The sequence below is a fragment of the Xyrauchen texanus genome, chromosome 29 (genome assembly GCF_025860055.1).
Source record: "Xyrauchen texanus isolate HMW12.3.18 chromosome 29, RBS_HiC_50CHRs, whole genome shotgun sequence".
In the NCBI taxonomy this organism is placed as follows: domain Eukaryota; kingdom Metazoa; phylum Chordata; class Actinopteri; order Cypriniformes; family Catostomidae; genus Xyrauchen; species Xyrauchen texanus.
Window position 1 is genome coordinate 19,751,954 of NC_068304.1, and position 22,828 is coordinate 19,774,781.

The 22,828-nt window shown below is 39.0% G+C and overlaps 2 protein-coding genes and 2 non-coding genes across 8 annotated transcripts in view; 1 reads left to right on the forward strand and 3 right to left on the reverse strand.

Annotated features, from left to right (window-relative positions):
- Window positions 1-15,677, reverse strand: part of LOC127623315 (splicing factor 3B subunit 3-like) — a 39,696-nt gene extending 24,019 nt beyond the window's left edge. Inside the window, exons 1-16 of the mRNA XM_052097722.1 lie at window positions 15,549-15,677; window positions 14,781-14,901; window positions 14,430-14,585; window positions 13,912-14,082; window positions 13,545-13,717; window positions 12,540-12,681; window positions 11,961-12,073; window positions 11,523-11,660; window positions 8,984-9,087; window positions 8,215-8,380; window positions 2,917-3,012; window positions 2,698-2,770; window positions 1,500-1,651; window positions 730-885; window positions 489-644; window positions 213-356 (exon numbers count right to left, since the gene is read on the reverse strand). Coding sequence (XP_051953682.1) covers window positions 213-356; window positions 489-644; window positions 730-885; window positions 1,500-1,651; window positions 2,698-2,770; window positions 2,917-3,012; window positions 8,215-8,380; window positions 8,984-9,087; window positions 11,523-11,660; window positions 11,961-12,073; window positions 12,540-12,681; window positions 13,545-13,717; window positions 13,912-14,082; window positions 14,430-14,585; window positions 14,781-14,850 — 2,010 coding nt within the window. The 5' untranslated portion in view covers window positions 14,851-14,901; window positions 15,549-15,677. The remainder of the gene's footprint in view (window positions 1-212; window positions 357-488; window positions 645-729; window positions 886-1,499; window positions 1,652-2,697; window positions 2,771-2,916; window positions 3,013-8,214; window positions 8,381-8,983; window positions 9,088-11,522; window positions 11,661-11,960; window positions 12,074-12,539; window positions 12,682-13,544; window positions 13,718-13,911; window positions 14,083-14,429; window positions 14,586-14,780; window positions 14,902-15,548) is intronic.
- On the reverse strand, window positions 9,557-9,632 carry LOC127623444 (small nucleolar RNA SNORD111). Its single transcript, XR_007968068.1, has one exon. It is a non-coding gene; the product is annotated as a small nucleolar RNA SNORD111 (small nucleolar RNA).
- LOC127623445 (small nucleolar RNA SNORD111) lies at window positions 12,174-12,250 on the reverse strand. The gene has a single exon (XR_007968069.1). It is a non-coding gene; the product is annotated as a small nucleolar RNA SNORD111 (small nucleolar RNA).
- A 134-nt stretch (window positions 15,678-15,811) lies between the features above and the next one.
- LOC127623319 (CMP-N-acetylneuraminate-beta-galactosamide-alpha-2,3-sialyltransferase 2-like) overlaps window positions 15,812-22,828 on the forward strand; it is a 55,148-nt gene continuing 48,131 nt past the window's right edge. For 4 of the 5 annotated variants that reach the window (XM_052097728.1, XM_052097730.1, XM_052097731.1 and 1 more), the window contains exon 1: window positions 21,539-21,929. The gene's annotated coding sequence lies outside the window, so the exon portion shown is untranslated. Of the gene's footprint in view, window positions 15,930-21,538; window positions 21,930-22,828 lie in introns of those variants that run through there. The other variant, XM_052097732.1, reaches the window with a different exon arrangement.

Here is a 22,828-nt window from a genome sequence, read left to right on the forward strand (position 1 = left end):
AGTAACTGGGTTATAACTCAAGCTGTGAATCCATTTCAACAAGCACATGGAACATTAAAGGAGGCTTTAGGAAAACTGTTAGCCTCAGTCATCATTCGCATTCTTTGCATTTTCTTACCATACAATACCAAAAATTACCAGAAACTGACTAATATTACCTTGTGTTTTACAGAGGAAAGACATACAGGTTTAAATAAAAGTGAGGTTCTTACCTGTAGCCCAATGTTGAGGTAGAGGAAGCCGATGGTGCCCTTTTCTCCAAGTTCATCCTGCTTTTCCACTCCACCCATCTCCACGATACAAAGAGACTCCGGCTGAGCCGGAAGAGCCTGCATACTCAATGGCTGCAGACAGTCCTGTGCAACAAAGAAATGACACACTTCATACACAAAACCACATAAAAATGACTGTGACCATAAGCATTTGGTGGGTTCAGGATGCAAAAGTCAGCAGAATGAAAAATGTATGCAGATCAGTTAGCATCTTACTGATGGATCCAGGGAGATGATGCGGACAGTATTATCCACCAACCCGACAGCCAGGAAACGAGAGCGCTGCTCACCAGGGGGCACGTTTGCCAAACTCATGCACACCACATCTGCAGACATCTCTTTCCTCTCTGTATATTCATTGAGCTGCCCAGACTATGGGAAGAGAGGGTAGCAGAATCTTAAAAGACAGGACATTTCAAACAAAATATTGAAACTGTGACAGTAAAGACATCCATACCGGGTCCATCTCAAAATAGACAAGCTCTCCTCCAGTCAAAGCAATGACCACCTGCCTCTGATTGACAGCACAGCGGACGATTGTCTTCTTCCCTGGAGTCTTCCATTCATTGACTCGCTTATCCGCACGGATGTGACGGATCCCGTCAGGGTAGACCTGTTGCAGCAAATGCAACAAATCAGTGGAAACCATACATAAAAATATGCTAGAGCTTTTTATGGACATATGGCAATGTGATTTTAAATTTTTTTTTTATTACATAACAGTTCTACAGTGACTGTTTTTAAATGCACAAAGAATATTCCAATATTAATCAAAATTGTCATTCCGGTTAATCAGGTGTCATGTAAATGCATTAAACTGATTGCTTAAAGCACATTAAGCAAACGTTATGGTTTCTAAAAGTTGAATTAGACAGTTGGCATTTACCTATATTAATCAGAATATGGGATCATACTTGCACCTTAATCGAATATTCATTTATATTTGTGCATGTCCAAACAAAGATAATTCTAGCTAATGTGCTGAATTACATATGTAAAATAAGATTACATGTATTTCAATAGCTGCGGATCATATAGGTCTAATGTCTTTTCAGATTAATGACTTAAACGGAGTATAGAAAATGCTGTGTTTGTAAAAATGGTCATTGAGAAGTCAGACAATGGTGATGATGGCCCAAGGGAGTTTGATTTACAACAAGCCACTAGCAAGCTTTAAAATGGGTTAGTGACCGGGAAGGCGATGTAGGTCAGGGAGATGTCGCTCACTTGTACAAGTGCATCTTCCCCTAGCAACGAGCAGGACAGGGTGGGTGTTGTGCCCAGGAATCCAGAGTCTGTCACTTCTTCCACTGTCTCCCCGATAGATAGCACCAGGGTGGCATTAACAAAGGACACAATGATGTAGGCATCAAATTCATCTGTGAACAGCAAACACATCATGCTCAAGCAATTATTTGGTTAACCCTTTACCACATGTGGGATAATTTGTAACTAGAAAGACAAACCAACACTCCAAGACGTCAAATATCTAAAATGAATCATTAGTCCATCAGTGCACGCTGGCATGTGTGTATTTCCTTCAAAAGGTTGAATTTATTCTTTTAAGAGATGAAAGATTTTTAAATTAACAACCTGCAGTAAGTGAATATGCCCATTTTTAGAATGAAACAGTATTTCACTATTTGCTTAGCTCACACAAGAATGCAAAGTCAAAATGAAACTGATTCTCTAAAAACACTCTTGTTAGCAAACCACAGTCTAAACCCTACAGAGAACAGACAGCACACACAGGCCAAAGATTTAATAGCAAATCACATGATTTCTGAGAACTATCTGGAGTCTGTTGTTTTTAACTAAATGTTACATAATGTGAAGCAGCAAACTCGGTACTGACAACAGGCTTATTTGTTATAAATAAATACATTTTGCATACATTTTCAAGCAAAAATATTAATAAAAAAATGTAAAGATCTAAAAATTCCTTCAAATTGTAAGGTATTAAAATCCACTACATTATCAGAAAAATAAATTTTTACATTTAATATAAACACATTTTGGGTTGAACTTTCACAAAAAACAACTATGTTGTGATGTAGATTATTACAGTAATAAAATACTTGATATGCCGTAAAAATAAATTTATCGTATCGCCCTCTCTTATCACATACACTCCTGCAGTCATTAGCCAGAGCCTTAAATGGAGTTAACACCTCCCTACATTTCCTTCCTGTCGAGGAGGTAGTGAGATGTCTAATTTTCCAGATAAAGATTTGCACTAATTTCAATCTCGTCAACCTTATTTAGGACAGCAGTATATATTGTATGTTCAAGCATGCATACATTCTAACCTAATATATATATATATATATATATAAAACACACACACACACTCACACTCTAACCTATATATACACACACACATATACATGCACACACAAAACATATGCGAGTGGATGTCTTTTACCTTCCACGTGTCTCCTGACAGTCCACACAGCATTGGGGTTACCGGGCAGTTCAGAAACGGCCATTTCCGACACCTAAAAAGACATGCACACACTTGAACACATTTCTATAGAAATAACCTCCGGAAAGCTGAAGTGTAAAACTACAAAAGCTGCACAGGACAGGTGTCAAAGTTTCATGTTGTGAAAACTATCATGGAAACTTGATTTTTAACACAAACCTCCAGTCCGTGTCTCAGAACTCTCAGTGTAGATCTGGGTCCTCTTCCACATGACACATACAGCTGTGGGGTGTCTTCATTAGCCAAATCGGCAATCTGTAGAAAAAGTAATTTTCGATTAGTTTAACAGCACTTATTGCTAAGTTTAAGAAAATACTTTAGGGTATAGATAAACTGATAATCAGATTTTCCAATATTTTTCGAACATGAAAGCATTTTTCTTTATTCAGATATCGTTTTTGTAATATCGGACCCACCGATAACTGTTGCCATCTAGCGGGAGTTTCTGAAATTGTGCACAAGACGGCCACTGCAGCAGTGCATGTGAGAGGAAACAATGCTGGGGGTTGTCACAAGTAACTTGCATAACAGCCATACATGCTCTAGTGAGATGCATTACATAAATGCTTGATGTGTTGTTTAAGTGCTAAGAAATGTAGACAAACTTGCAAAAGACAAGTTTGTAAAGACAAATACTACAAAGTCCCAAAAGATATAACATTACTTCACATTAATCAAATCAAAGAGCCTTGGATGAGTGCATGTTGGAAATATGACCGTTTAATTTTATTCTCTGTTGGCTGTGTTTATTAGTCTTGTAAAGTTGACGTTCAGGTAGATGCTCTTGTAATGGAATGACAGGCAGTATATCAGAATGGCCACCGTATGGCAGCAGTTTTTAATGAGAAACCACTGGTTTAAAATTCCATAAATTATATAAAAATATTATTTCACTATGAATCATCTTTTATGTGATTATAGCTCTGTGTAAATTAATTACTTTCCTGAGAATGCTTATTCTATTGGACTAGTTTACTTTAGCCTATTAACCCTCTGGGGTCGACGGACTGTCGTCATTACAGCGGAAACAACATAAAATTCTCTGTCATTTTGCGGCATACAGATAAGTGTAAGACATCAGAGACTATACAGGGTCTACTTGTGTACACTCACAATAACAAAACCTTGTGCTTTTGTAAAATAAAGAAAATAAAAAAGGTGAGCTGCCATCAGTCTCTGGGTTTGCGAGCATATACAGTGAGGAAAATAAGTATTTGAACACCCTGCTACTTTGCAAGTTCTCCCACTTGGAAATCATGGAGGGGTCTGAAATTGTCATCGTAGGTGCATGTCCACTGTGAGAGACATAATCTAAAAAACAAAATCCAGAAATCACAATGTATGATTTTTTAACTATTTATTTGTATGATACAGCTGCAAATAAGTATTTGAACACCTGAGAAAACCAATGTTAATATTTGGTACAGTAGCCTTTGTTTGCAATTACAGAGGTCAAACGTTTCCTGTAGTTTTTCCACCAGGTTTGCACACACTGCAGGAGGGATTTTGGCCCACTCCTCCACACAGATCTTCTCTAGATCAGTCAGGTTTCTGGGCTGTCGCTGAGAAACACGGAGTTTGAGCTCCTTCCAAAGATTCTCTATTGGGTTTAGGTCTGGAGACTGGCTAGGCCACGCCAGAACCTTGATATGCTTCTTACAGAGCCACTCCTTGGTTATCCTGGCTGTGTGCTTCAGGTCATTGTCATGTTGGAAGACCCAGCCTCAACCCATCTTCAATGCTCTAACTGAGGGAAGGAGGTTGTTCCCCAAAATCTCGCAATACATGGCCCCGGTCATCCTCTCCTTAATACAGTGCAGTCAGCCCTGTCCCATGTGCAGAAAAACACCCCCAAAGCATGATGCTACCACCCCCATGCTTCACAGTAGGGATGGTGTTCTTGGGATGGTACTCATCATTCTTCTTCCTCCAAACACGGTTAGTGGAATTATGACCAAAAAGTTCTATTTTGGTCTCATCTGACCACATGACTTTCTCCCATGACTCCTCTGGATCATCCAAATGGTCAATGGCAAACTTAAGACGGGCCTTGACATGTGCTGGTTTAAGCAGGGGAACCTTCCGTGCCATGCATGATTTCAAACCATGACGTCTTAGTGTATTACCAACAGTAACCTTGGAAACGGTGGTCCCAGCTCTTTTCAGGTCATTGACCAGCTCCTCCCGTTTAGTTTTGGGCTGATTTCTCACCTTTCTTAGGATCATTGAGACCCCACGAGGTGAGATCTTGCATGGAGCCCCAGTCTGAGGGAGATTGACAGTCATGTTTAGCTTCTTCCATTTTCTAATGATTGCTCCAACAGTGGACCTTTTTTCACCAAGCTGCTTGGCAATTTCCCGTAGCCCTTTCCAGCCTTGTGGAGGTGTACAATTTTGTCTCTAGTGTCTTTGGACAGCTCTTTGGTCTTGGCCATGTTAGTAGTTGGATTCTTACTGATTGTATGGGGTGGACAGGTGTCTTTATGCAGCTAACGACCTCAAACAGGTGCATCTAATTTAGGATAATAAATGGAGTGGAGGTGGACATTTTAAAGGCAGACTAACAGGTCTTTGAGGGTCAGAATTCTAGCTGATAGACAGGTGTTCAAATACTTATTTGCAGCTGTATCATACAAATAAATAGTTAAAAAATCATACATTGTGATTTCTGCATTTTTTTTTTTAGATTATGTCTCTCACAGTGGACATGCACCTACGATGACAATTTCAGACCCCTCCATGATTTCCAAGTGGGAGAACTTGCAAAATAGCAGGGTGTTCAAATACTTATTTTCCTCACTGTATCTGAAACACGTCACAAAAATCGCCATTCATACGCTAATGTGCTGAGACGATCAATGCAAATGGTTGTCTTAAAAACAACAAGTTTGTTCACTTTTCTGCATGTTTGAAAGACAGCACAATACACAAGTGAGAAAACTCCTGGATAGTGATGAAGTTACAATTTTCCTCAGAAGAAGAGAGGGACCTCTTTGAACGTTGATGAACGTTTGTATTTTGAAGAGAGACTTGATCCAGCCGAGGATACAATTTCGGACGAGCAAGTCATTTCGTTTTCATTAGTTGACATGCTATTTTATATAAACATGTACATATTTTATTAGTGGGACTGTTTCCAGACTTACCAGCCAGGATTCAGAGTATTGACATGTGAAATGTGTCCTAATAAGCAAGTTTTAGTTACATGTAAATGTTGTTTTGGCTAAAGCAGGTATTTAAATTGTATGCTGTGTAATATGATATAAAAATAATATGACTGTTTAGATTATATTTTATCTAGTGTTTATGCTGCCTCATTATCATCAAAAAAGCTTGTGCTTGCAAATATGCACTCAGGTGTAAATGAGTAAAATATGCCCATATTAGAAAATAAGCATATTATAATGATTTCTGAAGGATTGTCACACTGACGACTGCAGTAATAATGCTGAAAATATTTTACAATATATTCAAATAGAAAACTGTTCTTTTAAATGGTAAAAAGTTCAAAATATCACAGTTTTTACTGTATTTGTATACATTATATACATTTGCGTGCCCACCACCATGCTTATGCTGCTAAGCTAGCACCAAGAAAAGCTGCGGTCGGAAAAGATCGAAGTCAGCCATATATCATCGGAGCTTTTGCCAAAATCACAAACGAAACAGTGAAATGTGGGCCCAGTGCACAGCAGCTGTCTCCAATTATATGGTTGATGGTCTCCTATCATACAGTTGAGTTTTAGAGATCTACTTCAAACCTTTGACAAACAGTACAACCTGGAGTGGCGCAAGTACTTCACCAACACTGCTATCACTGATCTGTACAATAAAACGAGGGAACTAAAGATTTGAATGCGGCTGACTTTGTCGCTTTGACCACAGATGTTGTCAAACATAAACATGACCCCCTACATGTCTGCGACACCATTATATTTCGGAGGATTGGAAACTGGAGGCAAAATGTCTCGAAATGACATTCATCCCAGAGAACCATACTGCAGAGGTATGGATGGTTATATCATTTTTAAACGTATAATAACAGCAAATTGTTATTGCAGTGTTATTAGTATTATTAGTAGTAGTATCAATAACATTTTATTTTAATGTGCTATGCAAAGAAAACAAAATGCAGACGAATGACGATGCAGTTTTCACCATGGCTCAAGCAAAAACTGAATAAGAATGATGTGTCTCTTTTAGAACAAGCACTCTTGACATAATTTGTGAATATAGGTCTATCACCTTGCAATTTAATTATGATGTGGGATGTAGTTTTGTAGTCTGTTTTTAAAACATTTTAAATGTTTCATTTTTATAACCATCAGACGCGTGTCGTTGTCGCAAGTGTTGGTTATATGCGGTGATGTCAGTGTGAAAATATGGCAGGGCAAATTAATTGTAATATTTGATAATAATAATACATTAATTGAAAAACGAGCCAAATATCGTCTTGATATCGTCAAAGGAATCAGCTATTGGCGATATCATCCTCTATTGGCACAACCCTAGTGTGTGTGTGTGTGTGTATATATATATATATATATATATACACACACACACACACACACACACGTACATACATACACACACTTAGGGCAATTGAGGGACTTGTTCACAACTATTACGTTGTACTACGTACTATTGCACGTGGCGAGTTGTGCTTGAATGCAGTTTAGAATGGTGTGAAGCCTCCACACGCGCTACGTATCCGCAGTAATGCGCTCAGCAAGCCACAGGATAAGATGCTACGGTCTCATACTCCACCACCACTAGGATTTAAGAGCGCATTGGGAACTGGACTTTCCAAATTGGGGAGAAAACTACTATATGCATACTATTACTTTATGTAATTATCTGTAATGTAGATTGTGAATAGTACTATTAAATAAAAAAAATCTTATATTTGTAGAAATTATGAAAGGGGTGTGAACATTTGAGACGAAAGGGAATGCAAACTTATCTTCTCAACTATATACTGTTTATTAACCTCAGATTAATGTATTATCAACGGTCTTTTCTTCTGCTTTCTAGTTTCTGAACAGCAATCTAAATTGAACAATTCTGTGATTTGGCAGCCATTTGGCTCCTTAATGTTTCAGTTTAGGAGTCAATGGATCCTTAGTCATTTTTTAAGTCTGAGCCCTGACTTGAGGAATAGATCGGATTAGAGGCACTGTGACAACATTACGTCTAAAATGGTAACATGCCCCATTACCCATACTGATGTCTGATTTAATATAAAACGGCAATTTGATAGCTAGAAAACAAGCATGTCACAATTGCACAGTCATCCAAACAGTAATTCATTGCCAAACATCTGTTCTCATTACACATTGTTATAACATTTTCCATCAGTTATTTAGACACAGGCCTGTAGCCATTCAAGCATCAGTTACATTTCAAATGTATTCCCCTTTAGTTGAAGACTGACTGCAAAAAACACATTTCACACACCTGGCAGGACATTATGGGGGAAAGATTTTCCTGCTCATCCACCAGTACCAGGTTCTTTAAGGGACGGGGTTGGAAGAAGAATGTGTCTCCCTCCTCCAGAGGCATGGCAGAGGAAAACTCTGGTTCTTCATCATCATCACCCAAATGGGCAATCTGATACAGGTAACTAAAAAACAAAAATGTAGCTTTGCATTCACACTTTCAAAGTATTGTGTTTACCAGTGCATGCCAGCAGGCAGATTTATGAAGTGTCAGGTTAAACGGAGCATTGGAGCAGGCTGGAAACACTCACACAATGTAGGTTTCTAGCCACTGAAACTACTGCTCCCACATTGCTCTTTTTGATGTCAGCTTCAATTAGATATTTTTTGTATGAGGAAATGACACCATAGATTAAGTGTTTAGGTTTAGTTAATCAGGTACCCAAATAAACAAGGCTTGTCTCAGAACAAAAATGGGCATTTTCCAATCAGTGGGCGTTTTCAAACCGGAATGGGCATTTTTCAACTGCTTTACACAATTTACCTACAACACTGAGATTACCTACATTCGTTGGATAGTCTAGAAATGCACACCCTGGTTTGGAAACAGCCACCGATTACTACACTGAGATTAGATAGTTGAAAAACACCCAATACGATCTGAAAACGCCCACAGATTGAGAAACGCCTAATATTGTTCCACAGAGACCTATACTTCAAATAGATAGAAAGATCAGTTTAAATCATCAAACCTGGAACAACTTGTGAAAAATAGAAATACAACTTACTGGTTTCCAAACTCAGAGACAACAAATAGGAAGCCAGTCTTCAAAACACACATAGCTGTAGCCACTGGGATGGTATCAAAATACTTCATCCTGATCTCTGTTACCTAAAAGATGTGAATGAACAAACAATATGTAAACCAGATACACAGCATATCACAATTCAGAATCCCAACTTCTCATGTTCTCGGTATTCTGAGATCAGATCTTTCTCAAGATTGTCGCAGACATTTCACCACTTCATTGGCATCTTGAAAGTCTTTGATTTTGATCAGTAAAATGTTACACTACTTAAGACTGGGTACAATTTTTAATATTCACTTTTTATTCACAATGATTTTGCTGCCTTTATAAAATCAAACATCATGAATACCACATTTAAAATTTTTAAATTTGGCCAGTAAGTTTCCTAAAGACTGTGTAACTCCAATAAATGTATTCAATCCGATACAAACATTTGATGCACACATGGTTTTGAGTTGTTAAATCTGATTAATTCCTGTTTCAATAAATTAATTTAAAACTCTTATTTAATGATTAATTTGTGTCACTCAAATTTTCTCACAAGTCTCTACCTGGCAAGATCAGATATCACAAGATACTCTTCACCAAACAGTCAGAGAAGAGACATGAAGATTCATCATTTCAGCCTCAGAGAACTTTGTTTCAACTCAACAGAAAACCTTGCTGTTAATCTACATATAATATAAATCTAATAAGATATATGCAGTTGAAGTCAGAATTTTTTTTTTTTTAACCACTCCACAGATTTAATATTAGCAAACTATAGATTTGCCAAGTCGTTTAATACATTTACTTTGTGCATGACAAGTATTTTTCCAACAATTTTTCACAGACAGATTGTTTCACTTTTAATCAACTATATTGCAATTCCAGTGGGTCAGAAGTTTACATACACTAAGTTAACTGTGGCTTTAAGCAGCTTGGAAGATTCCAGAAAATAATGATAGGAGGTGGTGTACTGAACTGGAGGTGTACCGGTGGATGTATTTTAAGGCCTACCTTCAAACTCTAGCCTCTTTGCTTGACATCATGGGAAAATCAAAAGAAATCTGCCAAGACCTCAGAAAAACAACTGTGGACCTTCACAAGTCTGGTTCATCCTTGGGAGCAATTTCCAAATGCCTGAAGGTACCACATTCATCTGTACAACAAAAGTATGAAAAAAAAACACCATGGGACCATGCAGCCATCATACTCCGGAAGGAACATTCTGTCTCCTAGAGATGAACGTTGTTTGGTGCGAAAAGTGCAAATCAATCCCAAAATAACAGCAAAGGACCTTGTGAAGATGCTAGAGAAAGCAGGTAGATAAATATCTATATCCACAGAAAACTTTGTCCTATATCGATATAAAAAGAAAGGCTGCTCAGCAAGGAAGAAGCCACTGCTCCATAACCACCATAAAAAGCCAGACTACAGTTTGCAAGGGCACAAAGCTCTTACTTTTTGGAGGAATGTCCTTGGCCTAATGCAACAAAAATTTAACTGTTTGGCCATTATGACCATCGCTATGCTTGGAGGAAAAAGGGTGAGGCTTGCAAGCCGAAGAACGCCATCTCAACCGTGAAGCATGAGGTTGGCATCATCATGTTGTGGGGGTGCTTTGCTGCAGGAGGGACTGGTGCACTTCACAAATAGATGGCATCATGAGGAAGGAAAATTATGTGGATATATTGAAGCAACATCAAGACATCAGACAGTAAGTTAAAGCAGTCGCAAATGGGTCTTCCAAATGGACAATGACCCCAAGCATACCTCCAAAGCTGTGGCAAAATGGATTAAGGACAACAAATTCACGGTATCAGAGTAGCCATCACAAAGCCCTGACCTCAATCAGATATAACTTTTGCGGGCAGAACTAAAAATGCGTATGCGAACAAGGAGTCCTACAAACCTGACTCAGTTACACCAGTTCTGTCTGGAGAAATGGGACAAACTTCCAGCAACTTTTTGTGAGAAGCTTGTAGAAGGCTACCCAAAGTGTTTGACACAAGTTAAACAATTCTAAGGCAATGCTACTAATACATACAAAGTGTATGTAAACTTCTGACCCACTGGGAATGTCATGATAGATATAAAAGCTGAAATAAATAATTATCTACCATTATTCTGACATTTCACATTCTTAAAATAGTGATGCTAACATACCTAAGACGGGGAATATTTTCTATGATTAAATGTCAAGAATTGTGAAAAACTGAGTTTAAATGTATTTGGCTATGGTGTATGTAAACTTCTGACTTCAACTGTAACTATTAAATTATTTACCTGCATATATTTTTGTACTATAACATCACTGTTTCCATATTGGTGCATAATAAAATGTGGAAAAACATGCCTTGATTGATCTAGTATAGCTAAACTTAATCTAAATTAAGACATTAAATACTAATAAAGGCTGAATAATATATATCAAGTACAACAATATAAACAAATCTATTCTTGAAAACCTCTACAGATCCCTAAACTAATTAAAAAGACAGATGACCCAAACAGGTCTCTAGATCTGTGCTCTCACCATCTCTTCATCAGTCTCCAAGGTAACCTTAAAGATGTCTCCCTGCTCTGTCTGAGCCAGAAAAAAAAACATGGACTTGGTCTTGTGGGTGGCAGAGCACACAAAGATCATGCCTCGCTCTGGATCATCCAGGTCATTCTGTTACATGCAACAACATAAAAAGCATCATATGAGAAAATGGGAAAAGTGGAGTCATCACATCTGTAAGCACAATAACTGAAAACTAGGACAAGTCTATTAGAGTAGATATAACCACCACGACAAATATAACCAACACGAAAAATTAAGATCAGAGAACTTTTGAGTGTCTTCAGTTAAAGTCAGAGAAGAGACATGAAAAGCTCATCATTTCAAAACTCTTTGTTGTTTACATATAAACAGGTGGATGGATGTTCAGTGTATTGTGCTCAAACTGAGCTCCACACCAAACAACCTTACCCTTCTGCGTGGGATTGGGCAACGAATATCTGGCTGGTCCCCAAAGTTTTTGTAGGTGATGTAGTTCTCAGAGCAAATAAGCACACCGCTGGGTCCATCAGAACCACCAGGCACTATGACACAAAGGAAAGAGGACCAGATAACCATAGAAACCCATATGATCCTCCGATAAATTAGTTTTCTCTGAAAGCAAAACTTTGTTCTTGCTGAGTGCATGAAGATCAGATATCACAACATTCTCTTCACTAATCAGTCAGAGAAGAGACATGAAGATTCATCATATCTGACTGAGGAGTTAGGTAAAAGAACATTTGTTTTAACTCAACAGAAAACCTTGCTGGTAACCTACATTCATGCAAAGGGAGAAGTAAAAAAACACAAACAACAGTCTATAGTGAAAAACAGGAGGTGAATCACATCAATCCTGATCATCTTGACAACAATTACTATAAAACGAGTGTTAGACAGCAAATTAGTACAGCTAAAGGTATAGCAAAACAAGCATTTGAAAATCTTGAGAATCCTTGTAAGCATGTAAAGCCTAACACTTTTACAGCCCAACACTTTTCTGATCAGCACCTGTAATGAGAAAGTTGCCATGTTCCTCCAGCGCCTCGCTGTACTTGCGTACCACATGGTTGAGGCCCAAGTCCAGCTCATAGAAGGTCAGAGTCTGTTGTGTGTTTGCTGCAGCCTCCCCTGTGGGATCATTATCAGCCTCCTGCAAACCATTGAACACCACAGGTAAGAACCATGTGTCACCAAATGCGATTAACCATGACATGATCAAAATCAATGTTTGATAAGTTGCAGCCTGATACACATCATATAAATCCACTTCACTAAGATGAAGTAATGTAGCAAGATTTATGACACATATAAAAGACTTAATTTTTTTAGACTTTTATTACTTTATCAATTGTATCTTATTCTTGTTTTATTGGTTTTAAATGTTTTTTTGCATTCTTAAGCTGTATTTATGTGATTGAGGTGGTTTGCATTCCAGATGAAACTGGTCAAGTGTAATTGCATCCGGCTATTCAAACCACATATGTAAACTTTACTCCACCCAAACAGCGCTATGTCAGCACTGGAAAAATGCAAAACATTACAGCTTTCACAGAATATTTGCATTGGGCTCAGTCACGCAGTAAATAATAACAAAGAAAGAAATGAATCCAGGCGTAGGAGACACATACATTTTTCCCTCATTCATTTGATGCAGATCGCTGATGTTACAAACACTGACATTAGCACAGCTGAAGTGCATGACTCGTCTTAACTATGAGGGGCCCAAAGGGAAAAAACACAGTGCGCTCATTCACAGACACACACTCTCGTTGGGCAGTCACTTGGAATCAAATAATAAAAGCACATCTTTTTAATTTACTGCATGGAATTAGCATAATTATTTGCATATAGTGGAGGAATATAAGATCAGATTTATATACATTTACTTTCGTTTAGCAGAGACACAGTGTAATCTGAATTAGCTTTTTCAAAAAGGCATGAAGTGACCAAGTGTAAATAGGCCCAAATGTAAAGATGTCCTCCACTAAAGAATCTCTCAAGAATGACCCTGACCTCATAGTCCATCTCTAGGCAGGCAAACATGGGGTTCTCAAAGCCCACATCCACTCCAACCACATGGTACACGAGTGTATTAGCCTTGTGTGCCTCCAGAGGAGAGGAGATGGTAAGGCGGGCAGCTGCATCTCTGTTCAGGATGTATACCAGCTTCTGCTTTTCTATGGCACCTGAAATAATACAGTTAGAATGGGAGAGGAGAATGCATATCAAAATATTGCTTTGAATTTCTTTTTGCAGCATTTTATTTTTATTAACTACTTTCCTAATGCATTGTGAACTGCTACTGCACACTTTCATTGAGTGCCAAACAATGAAAAAAGGGAGTTTTTGATTACACTACACAGAGCTACAGTAGTTTTACCTATCATAACAGCTCTGCCTTTAGGGTCCACAGCAAGGAACTGCCCTGGTACGATGCGTCTGCAGCCACTCTTGCCAAACGTCTCCTGGTGTATCTTCTCAAACATGTTCTTGGAGGGATGGTACTCCAAGATTACAATACGACCAGAGTCACTCCCTACCACAACATAGTCTAAAATTACAAGATGAGAGAAGAGATTAACATGACTCCAAATCTCTGTATTCTGTATAATCCATTTATCAAGCAACAGAAGACAAGGGGACTTTAAAACCCTACAACTGTCTCTATGGCTGATGTTTTCATCTGTTTGTGTGTAAGCATGTGTTTAGGTGTGCAGCGTGTTTGACCGGCAGACATCAGTTAAGTATAAATTATGCATATAAATCGATTCAGACTTTAAGTCGCAGGACCTTTCAGATGATGAAAAAAAATTGTAACAATGAAAATATAAGTATTTTTTCTGGAAAATACCATAGTATACCCACTTCCACTGCAATAAAATTATGATCTGAACTTACCTTTAGTTCCACCCGTCAGCCTGAATGCCATAAGGGATCGGATGATACCAAACACCTCCATAGTAAGCAGAGTGTGGACCTTCCCCGTGTTGGCATCAGGACGCAGCAGCTCCAGAATTTTCCCACGGGAAACAACAATCTCCTGCAGCTTAGTTCCTAAAAAAATAAATAATACAAATTACATGCTTCATTCTAGCTAATAAAACAAACTTGGATACGAACTTTTGTTCAAATTCAGACTATAATAAAGATATCCAGAAAACCAACAAATACAGGTGGTGTAAATTGTTTTCAAAGATTTCCTCAGGATTACATGTTATACTGTACAATCAAATGACCCATGTGATATACCTGAGAAGTTGCCATGGATGGCATAGGAGATGCCAGTGGCCCGCTGCAGTGTCAGATTGTACAGAAACATGGCTGCTGTCGCTGGACCTTCAGGCTCAGGACAAAAGACCTAAAACAGCACCTGCAACCACATACAAAATAGTTTCCTTAGTAAGTAGATAGTACTGGGGAAAACAAACAAAGATGGCCTTCTGATATAAAAGACAAAAAATGTGCATTTACTTCGCATAAATACCACGAAAGTTAAGCTTCAAGCACTGCAGAACTAGGTAAACTTTACACTTATGGCCCAAGAAGACAGTCTTATTAAAGAGACTAAAAAAATTATTAACCATATCATTACTAATGAGCAGAAAACTATGCATGCTAGCTTTAAAACACAAAGCTAGGGTGAAACAGTCCGTACTTATAGCAACACCATATTTAACTTTTTATGACAATACCGAATCTGTTCAGGGAGAGGACGTTTCTGAATTTCTCTTTACATCGGCCGTCGAGTCAACCAGCATGAATCAAATATTCAGCAAAGCAATTGTTCATGTATCTATACTTTAGCGTAACTGCATTACACATAAGCAGCTAATTAAGACCGAATCTAGTACTACTGGCACATAAACTTGCATGAATTAGCAGGCAGTCCATTCATCTTAGCCGGTTGGCTAACAAACTTCGTAGTGAGAATAAAGGTTATAACTGTCATTTTTGAATAGAGATTTATGTACGACAATGGTGTCTGGGTTATTCAGGTAATATATTAAAATTGTTTACCGAAATAGCAACTATGATGTTGTAGATTTCAATCAGATGAAAAATATGTATTTCTTTGGCCTTGTCGCTCGTTGTTTCGAAACGGCGCATAAGCGACAGAGGGCTTTGCAGTTCTGTGTCTGGCCAAATAAACGCCTGAGAGAAAATGTCGGCACAAAAAAAGAGAATTAGGTAGAAACGTGTAAGAAATCGAGATTCCTTTTTTGTTTTTTACAGTTATATTATTTCTATTTGCTATTTTTTGAATGTGATGTTATGTTATATATATCAGAATCAGCTTTATTGCCAAGTATGCTTACACATGCAAGGAATTTGTCTTGGTGACAGGAGCTTCCGGTGTACAACAATACAAACAATACCAAAAACAGCAGCAAGACATAGGTAATTAAAACAAAAAAGAATAAAAAATAAACAATTATACATATAGCCTACGTACATACACTCACCTTCATACATACCCACATACACACAGTAGTCCCAATCTATTACAATCTGTTATATAAAGAACAAAAATAGAGTATCTTATGTAAAGAGCAATGTAAGTAATGGCAGAAGTGGATATGTTGGATAATATAAATAGACTTAAACTGTGTATTGCACATAATTATTGCTCAATGGGGCAATTTAATTGTTCATTAGATGGATCCCCTGAGGGAAATAACTGTTCCTGTGTCTGACGGTTCTGGTGTTCAGAGCTCTGAAGCGCCGGCCAGAAGGCAACTGTTCAAAAAGGTAGTGGGCAGGGTGAGTGGGGTCCAGAGTGATTTTACCAGCCTTTTTCTTCACTCTGGAAGTGTATAGTTCATGAAGGGGGGGCAGGGGGCAACCAATAATCCTCTCAGCAGTCCGAACTGTCCTTTGTAGTCTTCTGATGGCTGCACCAAACCAGACAGTTATTGAAGTGCAGAGGACAGACTCAATGACTGCTGAGTAGAACTGTTTCAGCAGCACCTGTGGCAGGTTGAACTTCCTCAGCTGGCAAAGGAAGTACAACCTCTGCTGGGCCTTTTTCACAATGAGTCGATGTGTATCTCCCACTTCAGGTCCTGTGAGATGGTAGTGTCCAGGAACCTGAATGACTCCACTGCTGCCACAGTGCTGTTTAGAATGGTGAGGTGGTCAGTGTTGGGGTGTTCCTCCTAAAGTCCACAATCATCTCCATCGTTTTGAGCGTGTTCAGCTCCAGGTTGTTTTGAATGCACCAGACAGCCAGCCGTTCAACCTCCTTTCTATATGCAGACTCATCATCTTCTCGGATAAGGCCGATGACAGTGGTATCATCTGCAAACTTCAGGAGCTTGACAGAGTGGTCCTTGGTGGTGCAGTCATTTGTGTAGAGCAAGAAGAGTAGTGGAGAGAGCACACATCCCTGGGGCGCACCGGTGCTGATGTTACAGGTGGTGGAAGTGAATTTTCCCTGCCTCACAAGTTGCTGCCTGTCCGTCAGAAAGCTGGTAATCCACTGACAGGTAGAGGTGGGAACAGGGAGTTGGTTTAATTTAGTCCGGAGTAGGCCTATAGCTGGGATGATTGTGTTGAAAGCGGAGCTGAAGTCCACAAAAAGGATCCTTGCGTATGTCCCCGGTCTGTCCAGATGTTGCAGGACATGATGCAATTCCATGTTGACTGCATCATCCACAGACCTGCATGCTCGATAAAAAATTGAAGGGGATCCAGAAAGGGTCCAGTGATGTCCTTCAAGTGGGCTAACACCAGTATCTCAAATGACTCAAATGATTCAGTGTGTTCCTGGCCTGATTATACAAGACTCTATCCCCACCCCTGTAAGCATCCTCTTTGGCATGACGAAGCTGTCTGAGTTTTCCTGTGAACCATGGTTTATCATTGTTGAATGATAAAAATGTCATAGTAGTAATGCACATACCCTCACAGAAACTGATGTATGATGTAACAGTATCTGTGAGCTCGTCCAGGTCTTTAGCTGCAGCTTCAAAAACACTCCAATCAGTGCAGTCAAAGCAGGCTTGTAGTTCCAGCTCTGATTCATTAGTCCATCTCCTTACAGTCCTTACAACTGGCTTTGTTGATTTTAATTTCTGCCAGTAGGTCGGGAGAAGATGTACCAGACAGTGACCAGAGAGTCCCAAAGCTGCACATGGGACAGAGCGATATGCATCCTTTAATGTTGTATAGCAGTGATCCAATATATTCCTGTCTCTGGTGTGGCATGTAATGTGCTGTCTGTATTTGGGCAGTTCGCGTGTGCGATTTGCTTTGTTAAAGTCCCCAAGAATAATAATAACTGAGTCCGGTATTGTTGTTCTGTGTCTGTGTCTATATATATATATATATATATATATATATATATATATATATATATATATACAGTGAGGAAAATAAGTATTTGAACACCCTGCTATTTTGCAAGTTCTCCCACTTGGAAATCATGGAGGGGTCTGAAATTGTCATCATAGGTGCATGTCCACTGTGAGAGACATAATCTAAAAAAACAAAATCCAGAAATCACAATGTATGATTTTTTAACTATTTATTTGTATGATACAGCTGCAAATAAGTATTTGAACACCTGTCTATCAGCTAGAATTCTGACCTTCAAAGACCTGTTAGTCTGCCTTTAAAATGTCCACCTCCACTCCATTTATTATCCTAAATTACATGCACCTGTTTGAGGTCGTTAGCTGCATAAAGACACCTGTCCACCCCATACAATCAGTAAGAATCCAACTACTAACATGGCCAAGACCAAAGAGCTGTCCAAAGACACTAGAGACAAAATTGTACACCTCCACAAGGCTGGAAAGGGCTACGGGAAATTGCCAAGCAGCTTGGTGAAAAAAGGTCCACTGTTGGAGCAATCATTAGAAAATGGAAGAAGCTAAACATGACTGTCAATCTCCCTCGGACTGGGGCTCCATGCAAGATCTCACCTCGTGGGGTCTCAATGATCCTAAGAAAGGTGAGAAATCAGCCCAGAACTACACGGTAGGAGCTGGTCAATGACCTGAAAAGAGCTGGGACCACCGCTTCCAAGGTTACTGTTGGTAATACACTAAGACGCCATGGTTTGAAATCATGCATGGCACGGAAGGTTCCCCTGCTTAAACCAGCACATGTCAAGGCCCGTCTTAAGTTTGCTAATGACCATTTGGATGATCCAGAGGAGTCATGGGAGAAAGTCATGTGGTCAGATGAGACCAAAATAGAACTTTTGGTCATAATTCCACTAACCGTGTTTGGAGGAAGAAGAATGATGAGTACCATCCCAAGAACACCATCCCTACTGTGAAGCATGGGGGTGGTAGCATCATGCTTTGGGGGTGTTTTTCTGCACATGGGACAGGGCTGACTGCACTGTATTAAGGAGAGGATGTATTGCGAGATTTTGGGGAACAACCTCCTTCCCTCAGTTGGAGCATTGAAGATGGGTCGAGGCTGGGTCTTCCAACATGACAATGACCAAGCACACAGCCAGGATAACCAAGGAGTGGCTCTGTAAGAAGCATATCAAGGTTCTGGCGTGGCCTAGCCAGTCTCCAGACCTAAACCCAATAGAGAATCTTTGGAGGGAGCTCAAACTCCGTGTTTCTCAGCGACAGCCCAGAAACCTGACTGATCTAGAGAAGATCTGTGTGGAGGAGGGCCAAAATCCCTCCTGCAGTGTGTGCAAACCTGGTGAAAAACTACAGGAAACGCTTTAATTGCAAACAAAGGCTACTGTACCAAATATTAACATTGATTTTCTCAGGTGTTCAAATACTTATTTGCAGCTGTATCATACAAATAAATAGTTAAAAAATCATACATTGTGATTTCTGGATTTTTTTTAGATTATGTCTCTCACAGTGGACATGCACCTACGATGACAATTTCAGACCCCTCCATGATTTCCAAGTGGGAGAACTTGCAAAATAGCAGGGTGTTCAAATACTTATTTTCCTCACTGTATATATATATATATATATATATATAGACACACGTTGCTCTCTAACATGGCAAAGTGACAGTTCTTATTAACTGTACAGGTCTCTCTCTCTCAAGTTAATTCAAATTTATTTGTTCGTGTTTTCCACAACAGGCGTTGTTTCATAGCAGCTGTAGGCTACATGAAATTATGCTATAACAGAAAATGAATTAATATAATGCCAATATATGTTTAGAACTATTTGTGGTTAAAGTAGTAAAGTGTTGAGGGTCAATGAATAAACAAAATTATTTTAAATGAAATATAATTTTTCGTGTTAAAGTCCCTGAAGTTATCTCTTCCTTATACACATAGATGCATCGTCCTTTGAAATTGGCTGATGATTTTGTTAGCGGTTAAATAATTTTCTATGTTGTCCCAAGTTGATATAGCTATCATTCAAAGAGGAGCATCGTAGTCTGGCTGGAAGCTTATAACAGATCATTTTGGTGAACTCCATCTTGAGCCGATGGAGTGGCACATGAAGAATCCCATGTCTTTTTTTGCATCAATTCATCCTCTGTAATGTCTGTTTTAGTGGACTGGAGTGAATTCTGCTGGCACATGCCGCAGTTGGTAATCATCACTCAGCGACACAGTGGGATTCGGACATCAGGCAGGACCAGAGATTTAAAAGGGAAAAAAATATAATAAAATTAGAATAAATGCCATTCAATTAAAAACAAGGTTAAAGAATTAGATAAGTGTTTTCGGCTCTGGCAGACCTAATTAAAGCAGCATATCTATTAATTGAGGGATATATTAGGTGTTTGTCTGGCTGAATAGATGAGTCTTAAGTGATATGAGATATGATGACACGTGATATGAGCTCGAAGCGATCATTTGTGTTCCTCAACTGCTTTCGGGTCCTGAAATAACGTATAATGTGCGAGTAAGGGCAGCCGGTGGACTTTCTAGTGCCCTCCTAGGGTAATATGGTGGCCCCCTAGGGAGTTTGTGCCCAATGCAGACTGCGTGGTCTGCTTATATGGAGCGGCGGTACTGATCAAAAAATTCTTTTTTAGCGATTTGCTGCATCATATTTTCAGCATAGCTTTAGGCTTACTCCTAACAGACCCACCCTCGCCCCATGCAGTTGGATGCTATACAGTACATCATCCTACATTCTAAAAAATTATTTTGGAGAAAAGACCCAAGAGCCAATGAGCACTGTCAGTATCAGTCCTAGGTCTTGGTCACCCTATTTGTGCCTCATCCAGGACAGCTACTCCCAGAAATGCTGTATAATTCATTCACAATGTGTCTGAGGTTGCACAGCACATCCCACAGAGGCATAGATTAATTTATCCCATTCTTTCTATAGCCTATACTATTATTTGTTTTATGATCAAATATTATGAGAAAATACAATATTTGTGTTTGTGTGACGTTTGATGGTGTACAGTATGCAAAGTAGACACAGGACGGCAGTATTGCATCAACTGTGATCATCGGAGATGAGAAATAATTGTAGTACAAAATGTCGTGTGGGATAATAAAAGCTGAAAACTTCACACAATTATATTACCCCAAATTCATAAGAACATTCGGCTTTTTGCCTGTTATATGCACTAAAACAGATGTTTATTATTATTATTTAAAATATAATAAGAGACACGACTCTTTTAGAAGTGCATTTTTTTTATCAAGCATTAGTTGGGAATAGTTTGAATTAATAGATGATCTGATGCTGAATTAATAGATAATGTTGCACTTGTGTATATGGTTGAGTGACAATAAAGGGATTTGATTTGACTCAGTGTACGCAAGCGAGCGGTGTGAATGCCATCAGTTCCTGATGCTCACAGGGAAATGTAGTTTAAATGTAGGGAGACGCGAGTGCATCACCATGAGCCTAATTTCTTTCAGCGGTTGTGTAATTAAATACATAAGAAAAAGACAAATTATTGGGTAAATTACTTGATAAATAGCAAATGTTATCTATTGTTTCATAAACACACTTTTAGCGATAAATATCTAAAGGACTACATATCCCGGTATATACTTTTAATGCGATTGGAGAGTGTGGGTGAGGGGTGTCTGGTTGAGGGGATGGCTGCCCGGGTGCGCGCTGTTGTCTGAGCTCCAGCACGATATTCTGAACACAGATGGAGCGTGCGAGAATTACATTGATGCACACTGTCCAAGGGGCTTAGAGACTATCAAATAACGGACAGCAGGACAAAATCTCAGTGCACATCTGCATCAGCGCGCTGCATGCGTGGACGTTGGAAAAGACCACCGATTGAAAACCATTTGAATAATCAGATTGAAGCTGAATGCTGTTCATTTAGTGCAACATCTAGAACTGCCTGCAGAAATGTACATTCCAGAGAGGAACTGAACTGGGTGTCTATATTTCCGAAAGCTGTCCTGTGCTAGTTTTATTACGAATAAAACCAGATGAAGTGTTGTGCATCTTAAAGGGCATTTTGGAGGTAAGGATACATTACCATCTTGATAAAATGCATGTTATTTGTGTCCATTGTTTGATATAACATGTTGTGGTCAATGCTTGCATGCGTTTCAATCTTTTTTTATTTTTAAAGCAGGTAGACCTAGATAGTTTAGCTAGAGAGGTCCCTGATCCTCATCATGCATAGAGGCATTTAAGAGGGACCCATCGCTGGCCCCTTTGTGTCCAAGCTTATCTCATTTATGTGAGGGTCTCATTCCACTCTGAACACATCTTACCGATCTGCCAGCGTTGCTTAGATACAGGAAAGAAGAAATGGTCGGTAAGGGATTTTCTTGGGGTTGATGTGACAGGGTAACCTAATCAAGTCTTTGTCTGGTCCCTATTAAGTTAAAAGTAAAGGTGCAAATGAACTTAAGATAATTGAGTGCAAACTCAATAAACTGTAATCAAATGACCACATAGCCTTTTGAACATGGTGGATTTCAACATCACCTGTGTACAGAAATGAACTATGTGCTGTAAAAATTTTCACCCTGGCTGATCATGAGTTCATAGATTTGAGCAGACAAGAACTTCCCAGTTTAGATTAATTTGCAGGGAAATTATACATGTGCTTATTATGTTGGATAAAACGTGCACTGAATTATTATTATTATTATTTTACCTATAAATGTGCTGCATGTTGAACTTCTTAATGAAATGGATTTATTCAAGTTAAGCGGTTAAAGGGTAAGGGTTCTATCAGGTAGAAGTACTAGGTGCACTCAGTAACTTTTTGTTCATGTCATCTTGGAATAACAGTGACACCTAGTGGTGTTGGTGCAGCAACAACAAATGCCATTGTAGAAATTCTCTATTCACAATCAGCCATGATTAATTTAATCTGAGTGTAGGTGTCCATTAGCAAAATGGTTACTG